Raw genomic sequence first — 24,053 nt, forward strand, 5'->3', positions numbered from 1 at the left:
CTTGAGGAAGTGCGTGCATAATCCGGGCTAACACCGTTTGTCACTACCAGCCTTATCTCTACCCATCAATAATTTCTTAACCAGAAAATCATGGGTTGGGTCCGGCCAGCCTCGAATCTTGTGATAATAACCCACACCCGCAACATACATGGCAACTGTTGATGCTGCTAAACCTTGCAAGGACAGCCATGCAATGAATTGACAAATATCATTAGGCAATGCGGGACAATCGTCTGCAAAATCGCAATGTGTGAACCCACCAACCAAATCGATAAGTTTTGTGAGTGTTTGAAGTTGAAGCAGTCATCAATAGGCGGCGCATTTCACCTTCTAACAGGCCTCTAGGATGTCTGGAAATGGAGTCATATTGTTCTCGGCCTGAGGGGCGAGGGCACGGAAACTGGCCACCTGATAATGGGAAAGGGAATCAGCTATGTCATTTTGAATTCCTGGAATGTTGACGGCCTTAAATGTGACATTATATTGCGGACACTTGCAAACAAACAGGCGCACCAACTGCATGTTCATATCACAATGTGAGGATTGCTTGTTGATGATATTAACCACAGCCTCATTATCTGACCGAAAACGCACCTTGCGATTAGCTAACTTAGGAGCCCAACAATACACAGTGTAATGTCCTGTGCTTCAAAATAACCTCTAGACAGAATAGAATGAAAAACACAGGCACACAGCTTGCTGCTTGGCGCATGAGGTGCCATGTTGGAAGAGCCCAGCATTAACAAAGAACGTACAGTTGGTGATGTCAACACATATGTAATAATGCAATGCACAGCTGTGTGATTCAACTACATGATGGCTTTGACATGATTGAAGGATTTAACTAGAGTGATTGGCTGTTGAAACATTAAAACTAACAATGGATATAACACTTCTTTTCTTTAGAGAGTCTGACTTCGTAACGTTTTAAACCATCTGGGCTAAGCAAAACAATATTTAAGTTTTATGCAAAAGTTCTTTACATTCACTTATTTTCCAAATAATGTCCTTTTTTGTTTGTTCCACACAAAATACTTTTCTTCTTTTTTTTCTCTTATAAATGTGCAGACAGAACTGAATAAAATTATGAAGAACAAAAGTGAAAGTATTTGGTTTCTTCTGTGTTCTTTCTAGAAGTAATTTCTCTCTCTCTCTCTTTTTTAGGGAAATCTCAAAACTGAAGTGTTCTCAGTTTCTCTTTTTTTCTTTTTACTTTTAAGTTTATTCAACATAGGCTTTTAGGTAGTCTGGTCGTTGGCGGTTTCTCCTTGGCCTATTGGGTGTCCCCTGCGCTGTCGGTGTCACATCTGGCGCTGTGGAGACAGATCCTGGTTCTAGGTTTGAAGGTAGATCTGGGTGTCTAGGTGCGGTCTCTTCTGGTTCAGGTTCAGTGTTGAATTGGAGTAGAGTGCTTTCTCTCCAGGTGTCCTCAGGCTCTGTGTCGTCTCGGTGAAAAGTGGCATCATCCTTGTCGCTTACAGCATTGTTGACCAGTTTGAAGTGGCTGGCATCGCGATAGACCTCTCTCCCATCCGTTGCTCTTCTGGCTGCAATGGATAAGTTGTCAATACGGTATATGATATAGAATACTGGTTCATACGCTGTACTCCATTTGCTCTTCGTCTGTTTGAGAAGTGCGTAGTCTCCCACGACAAACTTGTGTTGTTTTGTGTTCTGGTTTTCAGCATTATGTTTCAATCTCTGCTTGTACTGTCTGTCATTCTCGTCGTTGATGTTGTCTCTGATGCTCTGAGTGTGTGCTCTGGACTGGTGATCAAGTTTTGTTCTTACTGGCCTGTTCATCAGGGCTTCATACGGTGTGATGTTAGTTGCTGGGTGTGGGGTTGAACGGTATCCGGTGAGCATGCATTTCCTGAATAGTGATGTTTCTGTTCTGCTTCTGGAGATGGGCAATCTGCTCAGTTTTGTTCAGCAACTTCATGAAACTTGAAGCTCCTCCGTTGGCTCTGGCATGGTCTGGTGTGACCTTGTGGTGACAGAATCCTTCTTGCTTGGCAAATTCTGTGAACTCTTTGGAACTGAAGGGGGGCCCATTGTCACTTTCTAGTCGTCTTGGTGTTCCATGTGTGGCAAATATCTCTTTCAGTTTCTCCACCGTTGGCTTGAATGCTGTTGAGTGGGTGGTCTTGACTTCTGGATATCTAGTGTGTTTGTCTACAGCAACTAGATTGTAGTGACCATCTGGGTATGGTCCTCCGAAGTCTACAGAAATGACATCCCATGGCTTTTCTGGTATGGGTGTCATCTTAATTGGCTGCTTCTTGTGGTCTTTCGTAGTGACTTGGCATTAATAACACTGACCGATTATCTGCTCCACCATACTGTTTATCATCGGAAACCAGTACTTCTCACGGAGCATTTGCTTGGTCTTCGTCATCCCAAGGTGACCCAAGTTATGCGCTGCCTTAATGACTCTGCGCTGCAGGCCATCTGGTATGGCGATACGATCAAGTTGGAATATCAGACCCAGTGCTTCATACAGCTCATGTCGAATTGAATAGAATGGTGCAATGTCTGGGTCTTTTCTGTGGCTTTCCCAGTCTCCATCATGTATTCTCTGGCAAAGTTTTTTGAGCTGTTTGTCACGTTTGGTCTCTTCTCTGATGCGTTCAATAACAACTGCGTGGTCAGCTTCTACAACTTGTTTTATCACCTTCTCGGTGCTGTCTGTTCCAGACTCAGGCAAGGGGTGTCTAGAAAGGAAGTCTAGCGGGTCTGCTTCGTCTTTGCCTGGTTCATAGACAAGTTCATAGTCAACCTCTTGCATGTTCATCGCCCATTTCTCAATGCTTGGTGGTAGCTTGGCTGTTGTCTTGTTGAACATGGGAATCAGGGGTTTGTGAGCGGTGATGATTCGGAATTTGGGTGCACCTTGAAGATAGATGCAAAATCTGTTTTTGGCCCATTGGACAGCAAGAGCATCTTTTCTGTCTGGCTGTATCTCTTTTCTGCATCTGTCATGGTGCGGCTAATGTAGTGTACTGGCTGGAGTCCTTTGGAGGTCTCTTGGAACAGTCCAGCTGATAGGCCTTCATGATAGCTTGCTTCAGCTTGCACTGTGATTGGCAGTTTAGGATTGAAGTAGGCCATGGTGTTCTCATTGGTGATGCTGTCTTTTAGTTTCTCAAACGCTGCATTTTCTTCTGGTCCCCATTTGAACTTTTTATCTTTGTGTGTTAGCTCTCTCAGGGGTGCCGTGAGTGATGAATATCTAGGGATGAATTTGGAAAGATATCCAATCATTCCCAGGAAACTTCTCACGACTTCTTTGGACTCTGGCGGTTTGCTCTCTTTGACTGCTCGGACTTTGTCTGGTGTTGGCTTGAGACCATCCTTTGTGAATTTGTAGCCATAGAACTCAATCTCATCAACTCCGAACTGGCATTTGTCAGGGTTGAAAGTGATGCCAAAGTCGGCTGCTCTCTGCAACACTGCTTGTAGTGTCTCGTTATGCTCTTCAATGTTTCGCCCTCCTAGGAGGATGTCATCTCGCTGATTGAGGCACTTTGGTATGTCTCCAAAGATTTTGAAGATTGTCTCATCGAAGAGGTCTTGGGATGATTTGGCTCCGAAGATCAATCGTCTTGGGCGTAGATTGCCCCATGGCGTGCTGAAGGTTGCAACTCCTCTCGAGTGTGGGTCAAGCAGGAGTTGGTGATAGCCCTGTTTCATGTCAAGCTTAGAGAAGACTTTGCAGTCGTGAAACTTGTACATGAAATCTTCAACCACTGGCCCTTGTGTGATCCTGTTCCTTTCCATGAATTTGTTTGGAACGCGTAGATCAAAACTGGCTCTAATCATATGTGGTTCGAGCTCATCTATCGGTCTCTGTGCAAACTTTGGCTTTGGTTGCACAGCAAGTGGTGAACACCATTTTACTGGCTCGCCCTGAGGAATTTCCTCAAGGATTCCTTCCTTGATGCATTGATCTAGCCATTCTCTCAGTGGTTTCTGGAGGTAATCTGCTACTGGTCTCGGCTTTTGGGCTATGGGTACTGCTTCTAGTTTCATATTGAATTTGGCAAAAATATCTCTGCCATTTTTGATGTCTCGGATCAACGCAATACCCTGAAATACGTCATTGTGTTTCTCAATGATAGCTTTTATCTGCTGTTGTGCCGTAGCTGCATTGCTGACTGTCTTAACAGTCTGAGTGCTCTCTGGAATTCTGAGGTCATTTGTTTCTGCAAGGGAGCCATCTGGCTGGATTTTCATCATCCCCAACTCAATCAGAGTTTTCTTACTTAGGAGTGGGGGTGAATTGATTCGGCCTTTGACAACAACAAACTTTGTTGTCGCTCCCTGTGATTTGTTTCTGACTACCGTTTGGAACTCCCCTTTCACAGGTAAGTTGCTTTGCAAAGTGTGGAGCTTAATTTGGCTTGCCTTAAGTGTATGTGGATTGCACGATCTGTGCTGTAGCGCTTTGTGCTGGTGTTCATCCATGATATTTACTTCTGCTCCACTATCAGGCCCCATGCGCACATTGACATTGTCAATGAGACAGAGACTGTACCATCACCTGAATTACTTTCTGTAATTCTTCGCACTTGCTTCAGGTGTTTGCTTGGTCAAAGAATTCATCATCTGAGGAAGTTTGGTCATCTTCCATGCTTGTCTTTTTTACGCGATTCTGACGGTGTGTGGGCTTAGCATGTTTCTTGGGAGTGGGCTGACTGGGCATGGCTTTGGTTTGTTCATGTGTGTAATCAGCTCGGCAAACAGAGGAAAAATGATTCCACGTCTGGCATTTGTTACACTTCTTGCCATAGGCGGGGCAATTTTTACCTTGTGGGTGGGTGCCAGTCAGTCCACAGTAGGCACATGGTTGTGGTCTATGGGATTTTGGCTTTCCATAGTATCCACTGCCTGTTTTCTTCTTGTGGGATGGATGAAATCCCACTTTGGCCACACTGCTTGCTTCATCAGAGGGCCTCATGCTGCTTATCTGCAAGGATGTATCCTCTATCTGTGCTGCCTTGGTCAACATTTGTGTAAGTGACCACTTCTTGTTTATGGCTTTCTGGATGAGGGTTTTGCTAGTGATAGTTTGGATGAGGTGCTCGAGAATTCTGTCATCGCGAGTTTCTCCAAACTCACAATCATTGGCCTTTTTCTCTCAGCCGAGCTGCATACGTGGGTTGCATCTTTAGGAACAGGTATTTGGCATGATGTTTATTTTTCTTAGGAGTGAAGTAGTTGTTGAGTTTTGTCTTCAGTTTGTCATAAACATCATCCACATCTGTTGGATCAGGGAGGCTCTTCTCTAATCTGCGATTTCTTTGCCACCATAAATTATCAGGGCATCTTTCTTGTCTGTAGAGCTAGCGATTGTAAAGTACCGAAATTCTCTCTCTATGCCCTCTAGCCATTCTTCCCAAGCTTTCCCTGTTGATATTTGGTCATCAGGGTGACTGAATGGTTGGCTCTTTAAGTTTCTAGTTTCAGTTACAACGGTTATTGGTACTGGTTGCTCTTTCGATCTTGTGGCCATATTGCCAGCGGTTCATGCACCGTCAATACTACACTGCAACGTTACAGAAAGTGCAATATTCGTAACAGCTTTAGCTCGATTTTCTTCTTCAATTGCTACTTATAGGGTATTCAGTTGCTTACCCTGACATTCTAGGCTTCTCCTCGTCGCCAATGTAATGTCCTGTGCTTCAAAATAACCTCTAGACAGAATAGAATGAAAAAACACAGACACACAGCTTGCTGCTTTGGTGCATGAGGTGCCATGTTGGAAGAGCCCAGCATTAATAAAGAACGTACAGTTGGTGATGTCAACACATATGAAATAATGCAAAGCACAGCTGTGTGGTTCAACTACATGATGGCTTTGACATGATTGAAGGATTTAACTGGAGTGATTGGCTGCTGAAACATTAAAACTAATAATGGATATTACACACAGCAGTCACCAAAGGATAGAATTCGCAGTATGCTATGGATGGCGAAAGTGCGACCAGCTTGGGAGTCCACCTCCCTTGAAACCATTGACCGGTAAAGTAGCCGCCAAAACGAACGCTGGCAGAAGCATCGGTAAATAACTCTAATGTGTCGTTATCAAGCCAACCCTGATCACGGAATGATGAAACCCCATTGGAATGATCCAGAAAGTCCAACCATATTAACTAGTCCTTTTTTGCGCCCGTTGTCATGCGTATTTTATGATGTGGCTTTGCCGGCTTTCGTGATAAACCAATTAAACGCCTGGTGAATCCCGGCCTTGGGCGACAGCGCGACATACAAAGTTCAGTGAGCCTACTAAGGATTGGATTTCCTTCAACGACAACTTTCTCCGTCCCACACATGACTGAAATTTTCCCGGAGTGCCCGTTCTTCGCCGCTTGGCACCCGAATTTGGCGCCGCACTGTATCAATTTCAAAACCCAAATAAGTTTGACAAGGGCCCTCTGTCTTCTCTTCAGCAAGCGGAACTTGCAGCTCCGCACAGACATCTTGAAATGTACTTAAAAATAACCCACACCGTTCCTAGCTTGCGCCAATGAACAAAAAAGGTAAGGTGTTACAGTGTCTGATCCGGAAATCGCTTCACGTGAAATTCTAAAAAGGTACTAAAGGTCTCAAACAATGCACATGACACTGAACAGCCCACGGGTAGGCATTTGTCATAGTAAAACTTATTCTGAAACTGAAAACCGAGAAGTTCGTACGCCGAAGGAGCAACGGGAAGCAGCCTAAAAGCAGACTTTATGTCGGTTTTTGCTTACCAAGCATTGGGACATGGAATATAACAAATGGGTGATCAGTCGAAATGAGCCGATGAACGAAAGGTCCCAAAATTCTACCGAGATCAATGTCGTTTTGCAACTTTTGAAGAACAACCTCGGGCCTACCTGTAGCAGATTTAACACATTTAGAATCCGTCCTTAATCCAAGACCCTTAAAACCAAAGGGAAGAACCCCGTGAAAAACCCTGTCTAAGTGAATCAGCCGCTGACTCATGTGGATAATGTGCTAACCACTGTACGAAGCACAGCCACCGTGTAATGGGCGTTGGAAGCACGAAAATTCGCCTGCGGGTTTTGGTTAGGAGCGGTCGGCTGTGGATTGCCAATGCTTGTGGTAGTGCTCATCCGTGGCCCCGCAATGCCTGTTATCGGCAGCCGGAATGCCCGCCGCGCGTTCAGTGCAGCAGACAAAGTCTTGGTGTAGCGCGTGTACGTAGCGCTAACGGAGGGGGGACGGATACTTGGCGGTGGTGCCTCCTTGCACGGGGTGGTGCACGCCGTTCTATACGACCCCGCACCGTGTCGCAGCCTTCCGCACCGACTGCAACAGTGGACATAACGTCACGGATTCCACCGGCAGCCCAAATCGGAATTAAACATAAAGCAGATGTACTTAGTCAAGTTGTTACGAGCGGCCCCGGCAGCCGTATGCGCAGAAGTAACTGCGGGTAACAAGCTGCCACCCATGGCGACAGTAACCCACAGTTCCAAGAACGGGACGAGGTCGCTTCCATACGCAGGCGGAATTGCTCATCGTAATTGTGCTAGCCTAGGTCAGTGAATTGCACAGCGGCCAAAGCAAATTATTTCTGCATATTTTAGCAATTCCAGGAAGCGGCTGGGGTGTCGCGTTGAGTATATAGCCATGAACACATGAAAAGCACTGGACCATTTGTCAATCGAATCTAGCTTACGAGGTTGCACCACTCCGCAAAATGAAACTTGGTCCAAGCAAAGACCATACAGCATATATGGCCATAGAGAAATGACGTTACGTTGACATAAAAATTAGATTTATTATCTAATGTTGAAGATTTAATTTCTCCCATTGACTTTGTACACATTTTGAAACCCATTGACTTTGTACATACATAGAAGTGCCGTTTTGCCTAAGCTTTTGCGCATGTCCTTTCATTGATGTCCGTACATTGTGCGATCAGCTGGCCTGTGCGCGATTGGTCGATGCATAGAGCACTATGGTCGATGGAGCCAGCGTTCCACTTTAGAGGAAATTCCCTTATTTTAAGGACATTTTTGCGCTCGAAGGAAATGTTAAGGACATGAAAAAAATTTGAGGAAATGCCCCGAATCTAAAGTAAATCTAAGGAAATTATTAAATTCTGGGCGAATTCTACAAATATTCTCAAAATTAGCAGCAAAATTACGACGCGGAATTAGAGTAAAAAAGATCGGAACATGTTTTCCGAGAAATCTAGAGCTTTTTTTTTAAATCAAATTTTCTTTTAATCTCATGTTTTTTTAGTAGTAGGGTAGAGCCGATTTCACCGCCACCCACCCCTTCACCTTATCGTCCCCCAGTTTACCCAAAATTCCAAACTAAACCACGGCAAAACCGAAACACCTCTAAAACCCTCGACCCGATTTTTACAAATTTTAAAAAAGGCCGTTACCATCGGCGCTCTTAAAACATTTGAAAACCAGACTCGACCTCATAAGACCAGCATTCAATTTTGCCAAGCCTTAGTTTCCGATTACTTGCGAAACGGGACGGTGAGGTGAAGGGCCCGGCCGACCCCGAGATTGGCTCTCCCATAATACTACAGTTATGAAGAGGTATCCACCGCAGTAGCTCTTGTCTGGTAGCACCAATAAAAATTTTGATAAATTTTTCAACGATTTTATAAAATCAAATGACTCTAATTTTAGTCACTAAATCTGAATACGCTAAATTAGTCGCCGCTCATGCGACGTGGTTAATCGTCAACGGCTACGAATCGCAACGAGATTTAATCTAGCAGTCAAAGTTGCAATTGCAAAATCAAAGACATCGATTGCCTTTGTTTAGTGGGAAAGACCAAGACTGGCAAAGAAGTTTACAAGCCGAATGAAATATTTATTCCCGATGATTTATGCGCCGTTTAAAAAATGAAAAATAATTAGAAACTATATAAAAGGATATGACAAACCATAAAACAAATTGTTATTTCTGCAGAGACAAGAGAAATTCAATTGACTTGATTGATTCGCACGATTGTCTACGCTGTTTAAATTCGGACCGTTTATGCAAATGCACCAACTGTAAAGAATGTCACGACCGTCACAAATGTAACGACTGCACCAGATGTATTAACTGCGCCACTTGCGACGATTGTGGCAGTTGCATAAATTGCGTGGCTTGTTTAATTCTTTCGACTGTCAAAATTCAAACGCCTTGGACAGTTGCGAAGACTGTTACGAGTGCAGCAATCGTATACAGTGTTTTGGTTGCACCGATTGTTTTTGCTGCGTAAATTGTATCGAGTTGGAAGGAATGGATCACGTGGTGCTCGTAAACGGCAAGCATAAAAAACTGCGACACGCGCGAGAAAACGACCACTGCCTTATTCCGCGACAAAACTCAACTCTGATTCATACGAAAATGGGCTAATTATTGAATACGACGTTGATGTTGAAATTTAATTAAAGAAGAAATCCCACCCGAGTTAATAGACGCGGCCGAATAAAAAATAGAAAAATTTATGACATAGCCGGGAAAATCAGAAGCATGTCAACACAAGTATACATCGTTTCAGACGACCACGAGCGTCTCAATGCCTACAACTGTGATCCCAAGGTAAGCTACGGTCCTTTTGATCCGGGTCAATTGATTATGACGCTCGAACCTTGTTACGGCATAAACCTGCTGTATAAATACGGCATTCGAGATAAAACGCCAGAAAATTGAGTAGGGCGTCGAACCTGCTACCAAATACAACAACCTACTGCGGAAATACTTGATCACATAAATTAAGCTGTTTACAGGTTCATCGAATCGAAAGCCGCCATCAAGTCTAATTATTCCGTCTAAAGCCAGTCGCGATATCGATGAACTTAATAAAATATAGTACGTAGTTAAACCACCTTACACGGACAAGCACCGAATGTACGTTAAAATAGATCCCTATGTCTCTTATTTGATCACCAAGAGCGGCCCATTGACTCGTCAAACACCGAGAAATTTATACATAAGAGATATGACGCGCAATCATTTATTTGTCCAAAAGACGTATACGACGGTACTCACGGTTCACTGTCGTGCGGTGCCAGTGTTAGGTATAAAGTATCGGCGGCTATATTGAAAATTAGAAACGACGGACTAATTTCAAATAAGTCGGCGTTGCGAGCGTTTAGCAGATCTGGATCTGAATCTGAATTGGAGTCTCCCATGAAATAAAGGTGGATTAAATTTGAATAATTACCTTATGAATTAATTTAACCTCAGTTTCAATTCCTAGAAATAACTGAGGTTATTTTCACGTCACTAGTTCCTTAAATAAATGGACTATTAATAAAATCATGACCGATCAAGAGATTTACCGACTAACTGGAGTAAAAGTTACTTGGCCACCGTAGTCATCAGAAAACACATGCCCACACGACACCAAAATAAAAGGAAATTATAAACTTGCATGCCGGGATTGCGGATTAGTGTTTGCTCAGATTAATTCAGACGAGGTGGAAAACGTGGGCGGGAAATATAACCAGCGTTTGTTTATAAAAAACTGAAGCGAAAGTCGAGTAAAGCTTTAAAAGAATTAAACGTTCAATTGACGAATGATCAAGCGGGCACCAAGGAATATAAATTTAACCGAGTTTTAGCGGGTAAGATTTCTCGGAGCAAACCGCTCAAGGCCCTACTTGCGGTCTGTCACCAAAATGTAACTGGGGAAGCGGGAAATAAAGTAACAGACCTCTTTCAAGTCTTGGAGAAACACTGGAACGACGCCCTCGATAAATTTAAACTTGCCGAAGAAGAGTTTTAAAATATTTTATAATAAATAATATATAATAGTTTATTATAAAATGGATACTCACACTTTTTATTAACCGAAAGCGAGGAGACGTCTAAAAATTGAAAGATGTCATTAAAAATACAAATAGCGACAAAGTTGCCAGAGTAAAGAATATTCAGTTTGAAGCTGGATATTTTCACGTAACAAACGCTACTGAAATTGAGTGGGATACAAACTTGAACGGTAGGCCGGCGGGGTTAAGTGGAGAAAGACCACCTGGAATAGATTCAGAGCCCCGATTCAGAGGAGAAGTATCTCCCAATTCGCAATAAATAGAAAGAACTAAAACCAGATTAATTCAAGTAAATAAAGTGGTACTTTGGCAGAAGAAATCAGAATCATCGCTGATGAAATTGAGCAGATAATCCAAGAAATCTTAACTTTAGAAGCGCAGTTAAACCAAAGACAACCGCGGGCTCGTGTAGCTTATGATATCGACAATAAAAAAATCAAATCAGTTTCATTGTTTGAGGGGCAGAGACAAACCTTGGATGAAATTTATGAAGGGAATCTCCCAACTCAACCTATAACAAAAAACCCTTGAAACTCGCTTTTATTCATTGCAAACAGTTAAATACATTCGACAACTTTTATAACGGAGAGTTTTTAGACCAGCTTGACGTGATAGCTACCGAGCCTTGCAACTCTACACCCGAGACGTGTAAAACGCCTAAAAAGTTAATAGACAGAAACGTCAGTGAATTGACTTTTTCTGTTAAAAACAAGCGAGGTAAGCTTTTGAATAATATTGGCAAAATTTTAATCAAGTTAGACGTTTTTTCAAACGTATATATAATAAAAAGATGACGACTTACGTTTATCCAGATTTGGGCAAGTACCTGGAATTAAACTCGGCCGAACAAGCAGAGACCAAAGTCTACAGACTCAAAAAGATCGAAGAAATTAAATTGCAGATCTTAAGAGAACGCGACGCACACGAAGTTAGTTAGAAAAAGATCAAACGACTTTTAACCGCGCTCGGTTTTGTGGAGTACGGCGTAGAAGCGATAGGCACAACTTCGGCAGTTATAGAAATTCCCGCCATTTTGGAAGCCATTACCGGCTCCGTAGGACTTGTAATGGAAGGCATTACTATCGGCACATTTGGCGCCTACGTGATGTTAAAATACGCCAGTCGCCGACTAAACCATATAACCAAAAAACACGACCAAATCCGCGTGCTTCCCGATGCAAAGCTAAACATGATAGACGAATACGTCTCACACGCGATCGAAGACGGTGACACATCCCAATAAGAATTTGTATTGATTTTATCCAAGTTGAAAAAGTTTAACAAAACGAAGGAAAAGATTAGATTAAATACGACTACGAAATTGGGAGAAAGTAAATCGACGAGGGAGAGGAATTCGAACGGCAAGTCAATGAAAGAGCAGAAGCGCTAGCCAATTGCTCGGTGAGTTCCGCTCTTTCTGCATCTGTCGTCGCTTCTTCTAATTCATTTTTTAATTTTTGAATCTAATCGTCTAGCAGGTCTAACTTACCTTGATTTGAAATCAATTCTCCTTCAACCGTCTGTAACAATTCGTCTAAGGTGGCTAACTCGCGATAATTTAATCCCTCTGTTTGTAATTATGTAATAGTTTACTTTCTCCGACGAAATCCGTTTGCTATCACGTGTAAGTTCTTCGACAATTTCGCTAACTTGATCCGTAGCTGCGGGCAATTCGTTTAACTCGTTATTTCCCGGTTGAATCGTTTTTAAGCTCTGGCTAGCTAGTTCTGTCTTTTTGCCGTAGTCTCAAATTCCTAAGATATCTCTGGTAGTCCCGGAATATCGTGAGGCTCTTGCGTGTCCGGCTATCGTCTCCAGACTTACAAATTGACCGGGTTTCTCGGGTTGACTCGTTAATAATACCTCCCACGAGTTTAAAAATCTCATTGGTAATCTCATTGGACTGTGTAGGTTTGGCGTTTACTTCCCCCTGCAATAAAAAGGCCAATTCGAACAATAAAAAGAGCTTTATTTATATAATGAAAAGAGCAATAAAAAGAACAATTTGAACAATAAACGGAGCAATTTGAACAATAAAAACAGCAACTTATACATTAAAAAGACCAATTTATACAATAAAAAGACCAATTGAAAAATACAAAGTTCATTTTGAACAATAAAAATAAAACATCCGTTTGTGCAATGAAAAGAGTATATTTTAACAATGAGAAGATCATTTACATCTCAAAAAACAATTTGAACGATAAAAAGAACAATTTGAACAATTAAAAGAGTAAAAGAGCAATACATAGAGCAGTTTGAGCGATAAAAAGACCAATTTGTACAATAAAACAATGAACACATAAACAATGAAATATGCAAATCAGAGGCAGTAAATACGTGTATATTTAGGATATATGTAACGCTTTCACTTGTTTCGTGTCATTTAAAGGTCATCCTTCGCAGAGTCAACACGACGAATAAACTTGCCCCTTAAAAATCTCCAACTGACGTCATGCCACGCCCAGAATTCTTAATGTTATATAATGCTGTATTTTACATTTAGGTTCCGCTATAAAAAACAAGAGTAACGCTCCGCTCTGACTGAATTTGTGAAACGTATACATGTACAGGGTAACGGGACGTAAAATACTCTAGTTTAAAGGATTAAAAAATACAGCTAGGGACAACAGGGTCTTCTTCCCGATCAAATCTCTGTAGCCATAGTAAGCCAAACCCAAGACTGCTAGCATGTGGGTGCCCTCTCTTCCGTAGTGTCCAAAGGTTAAGTTAGACCAACGCTTACTTCCAACATACACAATGTAATCATTAACACATTAGTCTGCTGACACAGCTCAGCCACTACATACAGTCCATTATTTAGGGATTATCCCTCTCATTAACCGGTGGCACGAGCTGTCTATTGTGTAGGGATTATCGCTTCCTACTCCTTGATTACCTTAGAATTGCCTGGTGAGCCAGTCAGTATACCATCACACACTATATGACTCATCCTCCATCATGTTGTTCCATAATTTCATAAGCAAGGTCAAATTGTACCAAACATTTTTACCCCGTGCTATGCCTTACTCCTATTTTATCCCATACACCAGGGTCAACCAAACTTTCTGACCTTATCCCAAGCCTATCCCTTACCAAAGGTCATTCTGTACTATAATTTTTCACCCTACACGTCATTCCTATTCATATCAATATCATATTATTAACTTATGCATATTAATGATCTTTTCTCTTTTTAGGTCAAAGGTCAAATTGTACCAAACAGTCCCCCCACTACTATGGTGTGTGTAGATTCGTTTTTTGACTCGTAGATAATTGATTTAATGTCCATTTTAATATATGATTTTTAAATTTATCTAACGTGTATTTTATAGGTAGGTATTCAATTGTATAATACGTTAAATTGAAGCTTAAGCGAAGCTGTGTTAGCCTAGCTTAAGCATTTTAAAACAAATAATAACAACTTACAAATCTGTTGACTCCGGGACCATATTACATTTTTTCATTAGATTGCACTTTCGGCAAACAAGCACGCAATTCCATTTGACATGCCCAAAACCAGTATGCAATCTTTCTATCGTCGCCTAGTGGTCTTTTTCCTCGATAAATTGTAATTTAACTTTGCAATCTAGAAAATGACAATTTTCATGCTCATTGACTAATTCCCGTAACAATTCTTTGTCAATAAATTTTTGGGTGTTAAATAAATTATTTTGCCTGTCGTGCTTTTTAGAGTTCCACAACCAGCGGTCAATGGTGATTTTAACAGCGTCGCCGCAAATTTTACAAGTGTCTTTTCTTCTCCCATGAGGGCATCTATTTCTATCATGACTCTCTATTCGTCTATCAATACAATTATTACACTTTAAATTTATCTCGCCATTTGGCTTTATTCGATTATTTGAAATTGCTTTTAATTTCTTACACTGAGTATACATTTTAGTATCCATTTCAATTATTGTCAATTTAACAAATTTGTATAAAGTTCTATTCACGTCAAAAACCACGACACGGGAGGTTCAGTGTAAATCAATTTACTAAATTTCACGTCTCGTAAATGTTTTTTAATTTCCTTTTTTTTTTCATCAGGCACTTCATCATTCTCGTCTAAACACTGATCAAATGAATTTCGGTCCTTGCAATGAAATAAAGTGGTCCACGCCGTGTTTTCTCTTCATTCTTTGAGCACCGAGTTGTATTTTTGGCTCAATAACCAACAGCTGTGTAAATAATGCCGGCCACTAAACGCCATCTTACTCAATGCACACGTATTACTATTTCTAGATTTCTTGCAATATTTAATAAACTGGTCAGCTGCGCAATCATCAATAATAAATAAAGTATTTACACCGTCAAAATTTTTTTTATATAATACAATCGCTTCGTTAAGGTCTAATCTCTCTTTTTCCAAGTCGCAAAGATAAACGTTATCGTCAATTATAAACCCACAGCCGCTCCAAATAAGTTTTATTTTTAGACAAAGTCGGGCCAATAATCTCGATCGCTTCAAATGTGTGGCGGTATTTGGTCTCCAGAGGGTCTAGCACCCAAATTGTTTTACCTGACCCAGTTTTACCCACTATCAAGGCGCAATGGGGACTTTTGTACATTTTCATTTATTTTAAACCCGATTTATTTTAACTCGACTTAATAAACGAAGCTCTTAAAATGTCCGTCTTCAATCGTTAACTGCGCGTCCATCACCAAAAACACGTACATCGTCAACGGGCCTGCAGTTTCTGCTTCTCGTTCCATCTGTATCGATATGTCACCGCCGCCCCCAGAGGCCTGTCCGATCCATGTGCCGAGTTATCGTCTGAACTTCTAAAGTCTAACCACAAACCGTACACGTCCTTTAAATAATCAGCCGTGTCTACTCCGGTTAAATTTAGGTCTTTTGCAACCACTCGAGCCGATTCAGTGTCTGAGTCACCGAAGTATTTGTTAATTTCGTTCCAATGCTGATATTCAAATAGCCCCTAAGGATTCAGCTGATTTGGTTTCCCCTCGATCGCTACAACCGTTGTAGTCATATGCGGGTTGTAAAATCTCTGACGGCCGGATCTTTGAACAGAATCAAAACTCCTTTAAGACTTTTAATTGTCTGGTCGATACTGATGTTCCATAATGTATCCGACTTATTGACCACTTGTTTTTTTCCAAGAATGAATTCGGTCCAACAAATAATACACGAGCCCTTTTTGTTTATACAGGATACTCATTGCCAAATTGCGATTGGTGACGACTTCGTATTCTAAAGTTATATCCGAAATTACATATTCCGCGGCCGTGTCTGACGAGTTAACCACTCTATCATGCAAGTTAAAAGTTAACTGATACGTCAGAGGCTCTTTAAAACCCAAAGGATAAAAAGGACTGTGATCTGTCAATAGCGGCGTGTCTAATGGAATCGCGTATCTATGCATCTGCAATTGCTTTATCTTTCCGCTGTTTGCGGCTTCGTTTTTGTTGCCCGCCCCCAGTCGTAACTTGGCCACGTTTTCCCTTTCGAGGCCAAAGTACGCCATATTTTTAGTCAGCGACAGAGGTAGCCAGTTATCTTTAAAATTGTGAAACACATCTGCGTCTCGGTAACTGACGATTTTGTTGCCTGTAAGCTGACGTTGATTTCTTTAATCAAATTTCTCGCCACATTATTAAACACGGTTCGATTATCGTCGGATGCTCCGTCTAAATCGAGTTTAAACGCCAACTTTGCGGTACCCGGACGATTACGTCGTCAATGCCTAAAGCGACGAGTTTTATGTTCAACGTGTAACCTGCTGCAACGGTACTCGGATTATCAAATTGACAAACGCACCAGTCAATTTAAACGAGTCAATGGCAGGCGCGTGAAAACGGGCCCAAGTTTGTATTACTTATTAAACGGGCCAACTAGGAGTTTTGTCAAAGAGGGACTTCAAGTTGTAACCGAGGATACCGAATTACCGTCCACTAGACAATGTCCGTGGGCTAAAGGTTCAATGCCGTCTGATAATACGTAATGCTCTGTGTCTAACGGCGAAAGGCTTAATTTATTTTGCGACACAGTGAATATGAGTTGCGGGGGGGCCTGTTTGGTACACTTTTTATAGTACATTTTTTACAGTACATGTTTTATAGTACACTGTTTAGGGTACACGTTGACCCAAAATCTTAAAATGTTCCCCAACACAATAGACCCATGGCCCGGCTGGAGGTCCGGACGTAAGTAACATGACACAATAGACCGTGGGCCGACCGTGAGGCTATAAAAGTGAATGAAAGGATAAGAGTACTAATCCCTATACAAAGGACCGTAGGCCGACCGTTGGGCCCCCAAAAGTTAATGATCGTGATACAATAGAGATTGGCCGACCGGGGCTAAAAGTCCGTTTGTGTATTTTGTTAATGGTACACGCCGATAATGAAAGCGATAATGAAAGCACTTCTCTTACAATCGTCGCCACGGCTGTTTGTTTCGCGGATTTTAGAAATCTAAAATAAAGATGGTCGCATGAGCGTCAGGAAAGGGGTGATATGACCAAAGATGAGGGTAGGGGGGAGAAGTTAATGAGTCGCGGGGAGACATATATCGACCCGTCCGTGGGGTAAACGCGAAAAAATCAAATTCGGGGTTGAGAGAAAACGTTTAAGGCGATGATTTTAACGCGGTAGTTAAAATGAATATTTGATTCGAAAGGTAGCAGATCGAGAGATAAATATGGAGAGCGAAATCCCAAACTGTCGGCCTACCCGATTAGTGTATCTGGCCTCCGAAGTAACGGAGCGACAGCTCGCTGAATTGGCTGGTAATCTCGTCAAAGAACAGGAGGGAACGAAACCCTGGGAAGAACTTTTGATGTCTCTCGGCCTTTCTAGCGTCGATTTATTAGGCATAAAGAAGAAAACAGATTTAATTTGTGGGGGACAATCGTTACGCCTTGGTGCAGTGGAAACGGCGTTATTATAAAGAAGCCACGGAGTGTCAACGATGTAATATTTCGATTGGAGCCTACGATTTTTTATACCCGGAGTAAAGTTTTAAGGGAGTAAAACCGAATCTATGTGATTTATGTTTAGAAAATGACGTCATGCAACGTCATATCAATAAAACGATAATCCTTTTGTTAAAAAATGCTGAGTCATCCTCTTAAGAAATGACGTCATGAGAACGGGCTGTTGCGCAATATTTCATTCAAGAAAATGAAATAAAAGCGAGTGGAACAACGCCAAAGTGATATTTTCTGGAAGATGTTCAATTGCGAAAGATGACCGGTCCTCAAACACAAGCCCCTTGGTCCTCCCAATGCAACGCATTGCCGTCGTGTAGACCCACGCATAGTTGGGATATGGCCGGCAGCCTTAATACGGTCTCTGAATTTTGTCAAGAAATGGAACAGGCCCCAATGGCTCAAGTGCCTTTGGAAGAGGGATCGAGGAAAAGATCGTTGGTTGAACAAAGAATGACCGCGCCACTAAGGACCCTGAAAGTATTAGAGCCAACGGATTTATCGTCTAGCGCCAGATTTAAATTGACGGAGGGACGCCATGTTGTAATTGAAAAGTTTCGCGCGTTGCCTTACGTAAAAATAAGGGATTATCACCAAGTCAAAAAGAAGGGCTTTCCATTGGTTCCCGGTCGAGGGATTAATCTTCCCGTGACGGAGTGGGAGTGCCTTAAGACAATGATTCCCGAAATTGACGCGGCCATCGACCAAATTCCATCGTAAGTTGGCGGGAAATTTCCTTGCTACGAACAAAGAAGAGAAAAATGGATAAAAGGGGTAGAGTCGGCCCTCGAGACCCATCTTGCTCCAACGCAACCATCAGCACCACCAGTACCATCAGCACCACCAGCGCCATCAGCTTCAACAGCACCGCCAGCTTCATCAACAGCATCACCTCTCTGCTTTCTCAGCACCATCTATCTTATACGCCATGGCCCAACAGTTTTTTGGACCCAAGTTTAACGCCGAGGAGGAGTGGCGGCAGTTGGACGGCCGCGTGGCTGACGAAGACCCCATGTGGGGACCCGCTCAACGGGAAATGGGTAAGTTAGGTTCGTTATCGATTCAACGCTCTCGTACGACGGTCCTAACATTCAATTAGGAATGCTATTCTTCCAGTTTCTTATGGCTTTTCTTGTTTTCTTGCAACACGCAGATGTTGAACATGTCGATCTGGTCGAAGACGGAGGTCAAATCGATAGATTTGACCATGTCAGACGATGGTAAGTTTCTTTTTAAAAAAATGTATATATGTAGGTGTGTTTAGTCGTCTTTGTTACTGTAATGTCAGCGATGTTTTAATACAAACAGATTTGTATTTGTATTTCATACGCAGACGACGACGTGTTTTTGCCGGCAAGCCCGGCACCCGCTCCACCCAGCCCGGCACCCGCTCCACCAAGCCCACCCATCCTACCACCCAACGAGGACCTCTTCACTGAGGCTACAGTCTACCTCTACACACACGTGGCAATGTTTATTAATTTAATTTTTCCTCATTTTATAGCAGCAGATGTGGGGGGTGTGAAATCGATCACCCCTCACAAACTCAACACATATGTGTCATGGAAGACAAGGAAACGTTACTAAATTGGTTTTTGAGGGACATGTTGGAGGAGCTGTGTGACGATAGACTTGAAGAGTGTATTGATACATGGGTATACGAAGTGCAACAAAATCAGGAATTATCTTTACACGACGCGCATTTGGACATGGCGATTCTTGACCTTTCCACATTTTTATGTTTTTAGTTGCAGCAGGCGGAAAAATTAGAAGCGTTGAGACAATTTATTTTATAGAACTGGGGTTTTTTTCAGGGCTGTCGACACAGGGTTCCTCTTTTTTACTTTATTTTTTTTCTTTGTTTTTTCAAGTAATGTATAGTTAATGGTTTGAAATGTGTAATGTAATTTGTGTTTGAAATAAAATGGTTGTTATTGGGAATAGTTTGCGTCGCTTGTTTGTATTTTGGTTTGGGTCAAATAAGAAAAATAATTAATAAATAAAATCAGGCAAAGAAATAGATAAATAAATCAAAATAGAAGATAATAATAAAGGAAATAGTCAAGAAATAGATAAATAAATCAAAATAGAAAATAATTGATAAAGAAAATTAGGCAAAGAAATAGATAAATAAATCAATAATAAATAATAATGATCAAGAAAGGAAATAAAACAGACGCATTAAAAAGGGGTTAAATTATATCCAGCGGTCATTTCAAACTTTGACTTCGACGAGGCAGGATCATGGAAAAGTACCTAAAGTCCCTCTATTACGACATAGGTCGCGAAAGCGGTCTGAGCAGCGTAAACAGGTTGTATCGCGCCACCAAGCAAGATGGAAAGTACAAGATTACGCGAAAGCAAATTCGAGACTTTCTTCGAGGACAGGACGCTTACACGCTCCATAAACCCGCCAGAAAAAGATATCCCAGAAACAAAATGATTGCCGGGGGTCGGGATGAAATCCACCAGTTAGATCTGGTAGATGTATCTAATTTATCCAAATACAATACAGGCTATAGATACTTGCTGACTTGGATCAACGTGTTTTCCAAATACGCCTGGGTTATTCCGTTAAAAAATAAATCGAGCAAGGCGCTGGTGAATGCTTTCAAGACCAATGTCAGATCTAGTGGCAGACCTTCCGTGATGATTCACACGGATAAAGGCAGTGAATTTACCAACCGTCCGTTCCAAGACATGCTTAAAACGGAAGGGATACATTTCTATACGACCAACAGCGAGGTCAAAGCATCTGTCGTGGAGAGATTCAACCGCAAGCTCAAGTATCGCATGTGGTGGTACTTTACGTGGAAAAACACGTTGAAATACATCGACGTCTTGGGGCCACTGGTGAAGGCCTAAAACCATTCGCATCACCGAACCATTGGAATGAAGCCCGCGGAAGTCACCGGCGCGAATGAAAGCGCCCTTACTGAGAATCGTCCCCGTGCAAAAGTCTGGTGTCACTCAGTGTGATGTCATCGCTCACACCTTCAGCGCGCCCCATTACGTGCCCGTCAAACGAAAACACTTTGAGACGATTCAGGTGGATATAAGGACCGACACGGGAGAGAAAGTGCCATTCCAACACGGGAAACTCACCATTACACTTCATTTTCGCAAAAGCCGTCCCTCTTTGTTTTGAGCCGTCACGGTGGCCTTCGTGAAATATTACAAAAATCATGCAGGGGGCGGGGATTATTATTTCAGAGGTGCCCCCGTTCAGAAGGGATACAGACTGGGCAATATTTTAGGAGGACTGTTCAGATCCGCTTTACCAATGATCAAACAAGGCGCCAAAATGATAGGCAAGGAGGCCTTGAAGACCAGGATAGGAATCGTCGCCGATACCCTCGACGGACAGAATGTCAAGACGGCCGCGAAGAAACGGGTGAAACAGGCTGGAAAGAAGATGACGTCACGGGTCATGCAGCGACTCTCCGAGCAACCCGCCTCCCAGGAGAAAGGTTTAAAAAGGAAAGCATCCGGCGCGTCGGGCAGAAAGGCTCGGAGCAAGCGACCGAAAATTACCCCCGACATTTTCGATTAACAACGGTGTACACCACTATGGCATTCATCAGTAAACATTCGTGCGAATGCACAAAGTCCGAACTGGATCTGTTTTCCGTCCCACCCACTCAGACCTCCATTTTGAAAGGGCAATGGGTACAGTACAATCCACTGACCAATATCGTGGACTCGGACTCTATAGAATTTAACATCACCGGTTCCACCAAGCACTACCTGGATTTGGCACACACCCTGATCAACGTCAAAGTTACAGTGGTCAATGAAAATGGCGCCGACCTGGGCGAGGGTGTTCCCGTCGCTCCCGTCAATCTGCTGCTTCACTCCCTGTTCTCCGAAGTGGATGTCACGCTCAACGATAAACTCGTTTTGTCTTCCTCCAACACGTACCCGTACCGAGCCCTGTTAGAAACCCTGCTCACTTAAGGCAGGTAAGGTCAAGGCATCGCAGCTGACAGCCGCCCTGTTTTACAAAGATACGGCGGGAAAAATGGACTCGGACGATCCAACCGCGGAAGAAAATTTCAGTGAGGGATTAAAGCGGAGATACAAACTGTCGAAGGGGAGCCGTATTATCGATACGTTGGGACCGATTCACGGAGACATATTTTTTCAAGATAGGTTTTTACTGAACGGCGTCAACCTGAAGCTCAAGTTTCATCGCAGCAAAAACAGTTTTTGTTTAACGGCGGCTTTACCGGACACTCACTACAAAGTAAAGATAATGGAAGCTTCTCTGTACGTGAGAAAGAAGGTGGTCAGTCCCACCGTGGCTCTAGCGCACGCCAAACCCTACAGAGTGCTACGGCCAAATACCCGCTGCGCAGAGTGGAGGTCAAAACTTTTTCTATTCCGCTAGGAAATCAATCTTTTACCCGCGAAAATCTGTTTCTGGGACAAATCCCCCGGCGCATGGTGATTGGCATGGTGGATAACGCGGCCTTCGACGACGACTATCATAAAAACCCCTAAAACTTTAAACATTACGGTCTAAATTACCTGGGGCTGTACATGGATAACGAACAGACGCCGTGGTGACCTCTTCAACCCAAATTTTCCGGCAAAGACGAAGCGTACATGATGTCCTATCAGACTTTGTATTCCGGTATAAATACCCTGTTTGGAGACAAGGGCAATCAGATCAACAGGGAAGACTACGAGTCGGGATACTCCCTCTTTGCTTTTGATCTGTCTCCGGACTTGTCGAGCGGGTCTCATTTCAACCTGGTCAAGCGTAGTAACATGCGTCTGGAGTTGAAATTTGCCGAGGCCCTGACAACGACCGTCAACGTGAAGGTGTACAGTGAAATCGAGAGCATCCTGGAAGTGGACAAGAGCCGCAATATTCTGATCGATTACGCCAACTAAACGATGGACAGCGTACAACTTTTAAGAGTCCTCAAGGGGGACAGCGTGACCGGCCGTGACGTCATTGGTGTATTTCCGTCGGATAGGTTACCGCCCGTGACCTAATACCCCAGCGCCCTCATCGTGACGCCGACGAGAGTGATCGACCGTGTACCCACTGGCTGGCGATGTACTTTACTCAGGATGGCCGAGCGGAATTTTTGACTCTTACGGGCTTCCACCAGACACCTACGGGCAACATGTTCAATCTTTTTTACGGAAGAACAGTTTGCAGTTTATACGCAACACAGTTCGCTTGCAATCTTTCACCACGACGGTTTGCGGTCACCACTGCCTATTTTACCTGTTGCACCGTTGTAGGGGCATCTCCATGAGAGCTATTGTGTCCGTGTTTACGGTTGACTGCCTCGTCAATGACGTGTGGTGCAGGATTTTATCGAAGAGAGATACAATGTCGATGTACCGTGTTAGACTTAGATTTTATTTGTCGTCAAATTTGTGTGAAGAAAAATTGAATCCAAAACTTGAAATCTTTTCAATGTCTTAATAATAATCTCGAGTAGTTGAGTTAAGTTTCAAATTCTGAGTAAAGAAAATTGAAATCGAAAAGTTGAAAACTTTTCAATGTCTCACGTAGTTTAGTTTTAGTTAATACTTAATAATGTCTTAATAATGTCGCGTAGTTTAGTGTTTGTTAATTTTAGCGAGTCAATGTTAGTACTTACAAAACTGGTAAAAAAAGTCAAACAAACATACTTTTTTCTGTTGTCTTCTGCATCATTTATTATTTCATCGTGAATAACCCACAGTTCAATAACAAAGTCAATTGTTTTTTGAGCGTACAATCATTCACCGAGTTAAAAGTAATGACCCTCCCCCTCCTTGGAAAAATGTGTGTGACGTGAAATTACAACGTGTCCCACTGAAGCCTTTTCCTGGCTCTTACTGGAGTTGACACAACCCCAAGGCACCTTTTTCGAGAGGGAACGGGTGGAGGGGATGTAGGTATATTGGGAAGTAATCTTTTTTCTTCCGGTCCCATTTGTTTGTATTTTCTAACGACATTGCGCCGTGCTTCATTACCGATAATACTCTTGGGCGCGTTAGATTTGGCCAATCCGTGCAAAGAGTACTGAAATCCATGAGGAGCGAAACCCTTTTTATTCCTAAAAGTATCATTCACCAAATCAAAAATATTCAAACCCTTGACAACATTTCCTTTATAAATCAATTCACCCTTTTTGTTCCAAGTCATGACGTCATTATGCTTTAGGCTGTTCATAAGAAGTTTGGCTTTGCGCTGCAAGGTTTTAGGCACACTCTCGAGAGTTTGCGGTGTTACGTCCTCTCGGCCAAAGTAGCGGGGTCTCCGTCCGTTGTGCCAGCCGATGATGTTTGG

The 24,053-nt window shown here is 42.6% G+C and overlaps 1 protein-coding gene and 1 long non-coding RNA gene across 2 annotated transcripts; one reads left to right on the forward strand and one right to left on the reverse strand.

Annotated features, from left to right (window-relative positions):
• Positions 1 to 523: 523 nt before the first annotated feature.
• On the reverse strand, positions 524 to 5,850 carry LOC147798761 (uncharacterized). The gene is made up of 2 exons (XR_015425759.1): positions 5,638 to 5,850; positions 524 to 1,547 (listed from the first exon to the last, which is right to left on the reverse strand). It is a non-coding gene; the product is annotated as an uncharacterized LOC147798761 (long non-coding RNA).
• Positions 5,851 to 16,399: 10,549 nt separating this feature from the next.
• LOC110974973 (uncharacterized) lies at positions 16,400 to 20,238 on the forward strand. Its single transcript, XM_087138551.1, has 3 exons — positions 16,400 to 18,795; positions 18,909 to 18,975; positions 19,089 to 20,238. Exons 1-3 carry the CDS (start codon positions 18,517 to 18,519, stop codon positions 19,340 to 19,342), a joined length of 600 nt encoding a protein of 199 aa, XP_086994677.1. The 5' UTR covers positions 16,400 to 18,516; the 3' UTR covers positions 19,343 to 20,238.
• The last annotated feature ends 3,815 nt before the right edge of the window (positions 20,239 to 24,053 follow it).

This window comes from Acanthaster planci, linkage group LG06 (genome assembly GCF_054643075.1).
Source record: "Acanthaster planci isolate LZ-2023a linkage group LG06, COTS_SCS, whole genome shotgun sequence".
In the NCBI taxonomy this organism is placed as follows: Eukaryota; Metazoa; Echinodermata; class Asteroidea; order Valvatida; family Acanthasteridae; genus Acanthaster; species Acanthaster planci.

What these genes read in the sequence shown, in the direction of transcription:
- LOC110974973 (XM_087138551.1), top strand. Translation starts at nt 18,517, where the DNA reads ATGGATAAAAGGGGTAGAGTCGGCCCTCGAGACCCATCTTGCTCCAAC. An exon ending in ACCCGCTCAACGGGAAATGG is followed by an intron (nt 18,796 to 18,908) that starts GTAAGTTAGGTT and finishes TGCAACACGCAG; the next exon opens with ATGTTGAACATGTCGATCTG. An exon ending in TTTGACCATGTCAGACGATG is followed by an intron (nt 18,976 to 19,088) that starts GTAAGTTTCTTT and finishes TTTCATACGCAG; the next exon opens with ACGACGACGTGTTTTTGCCG.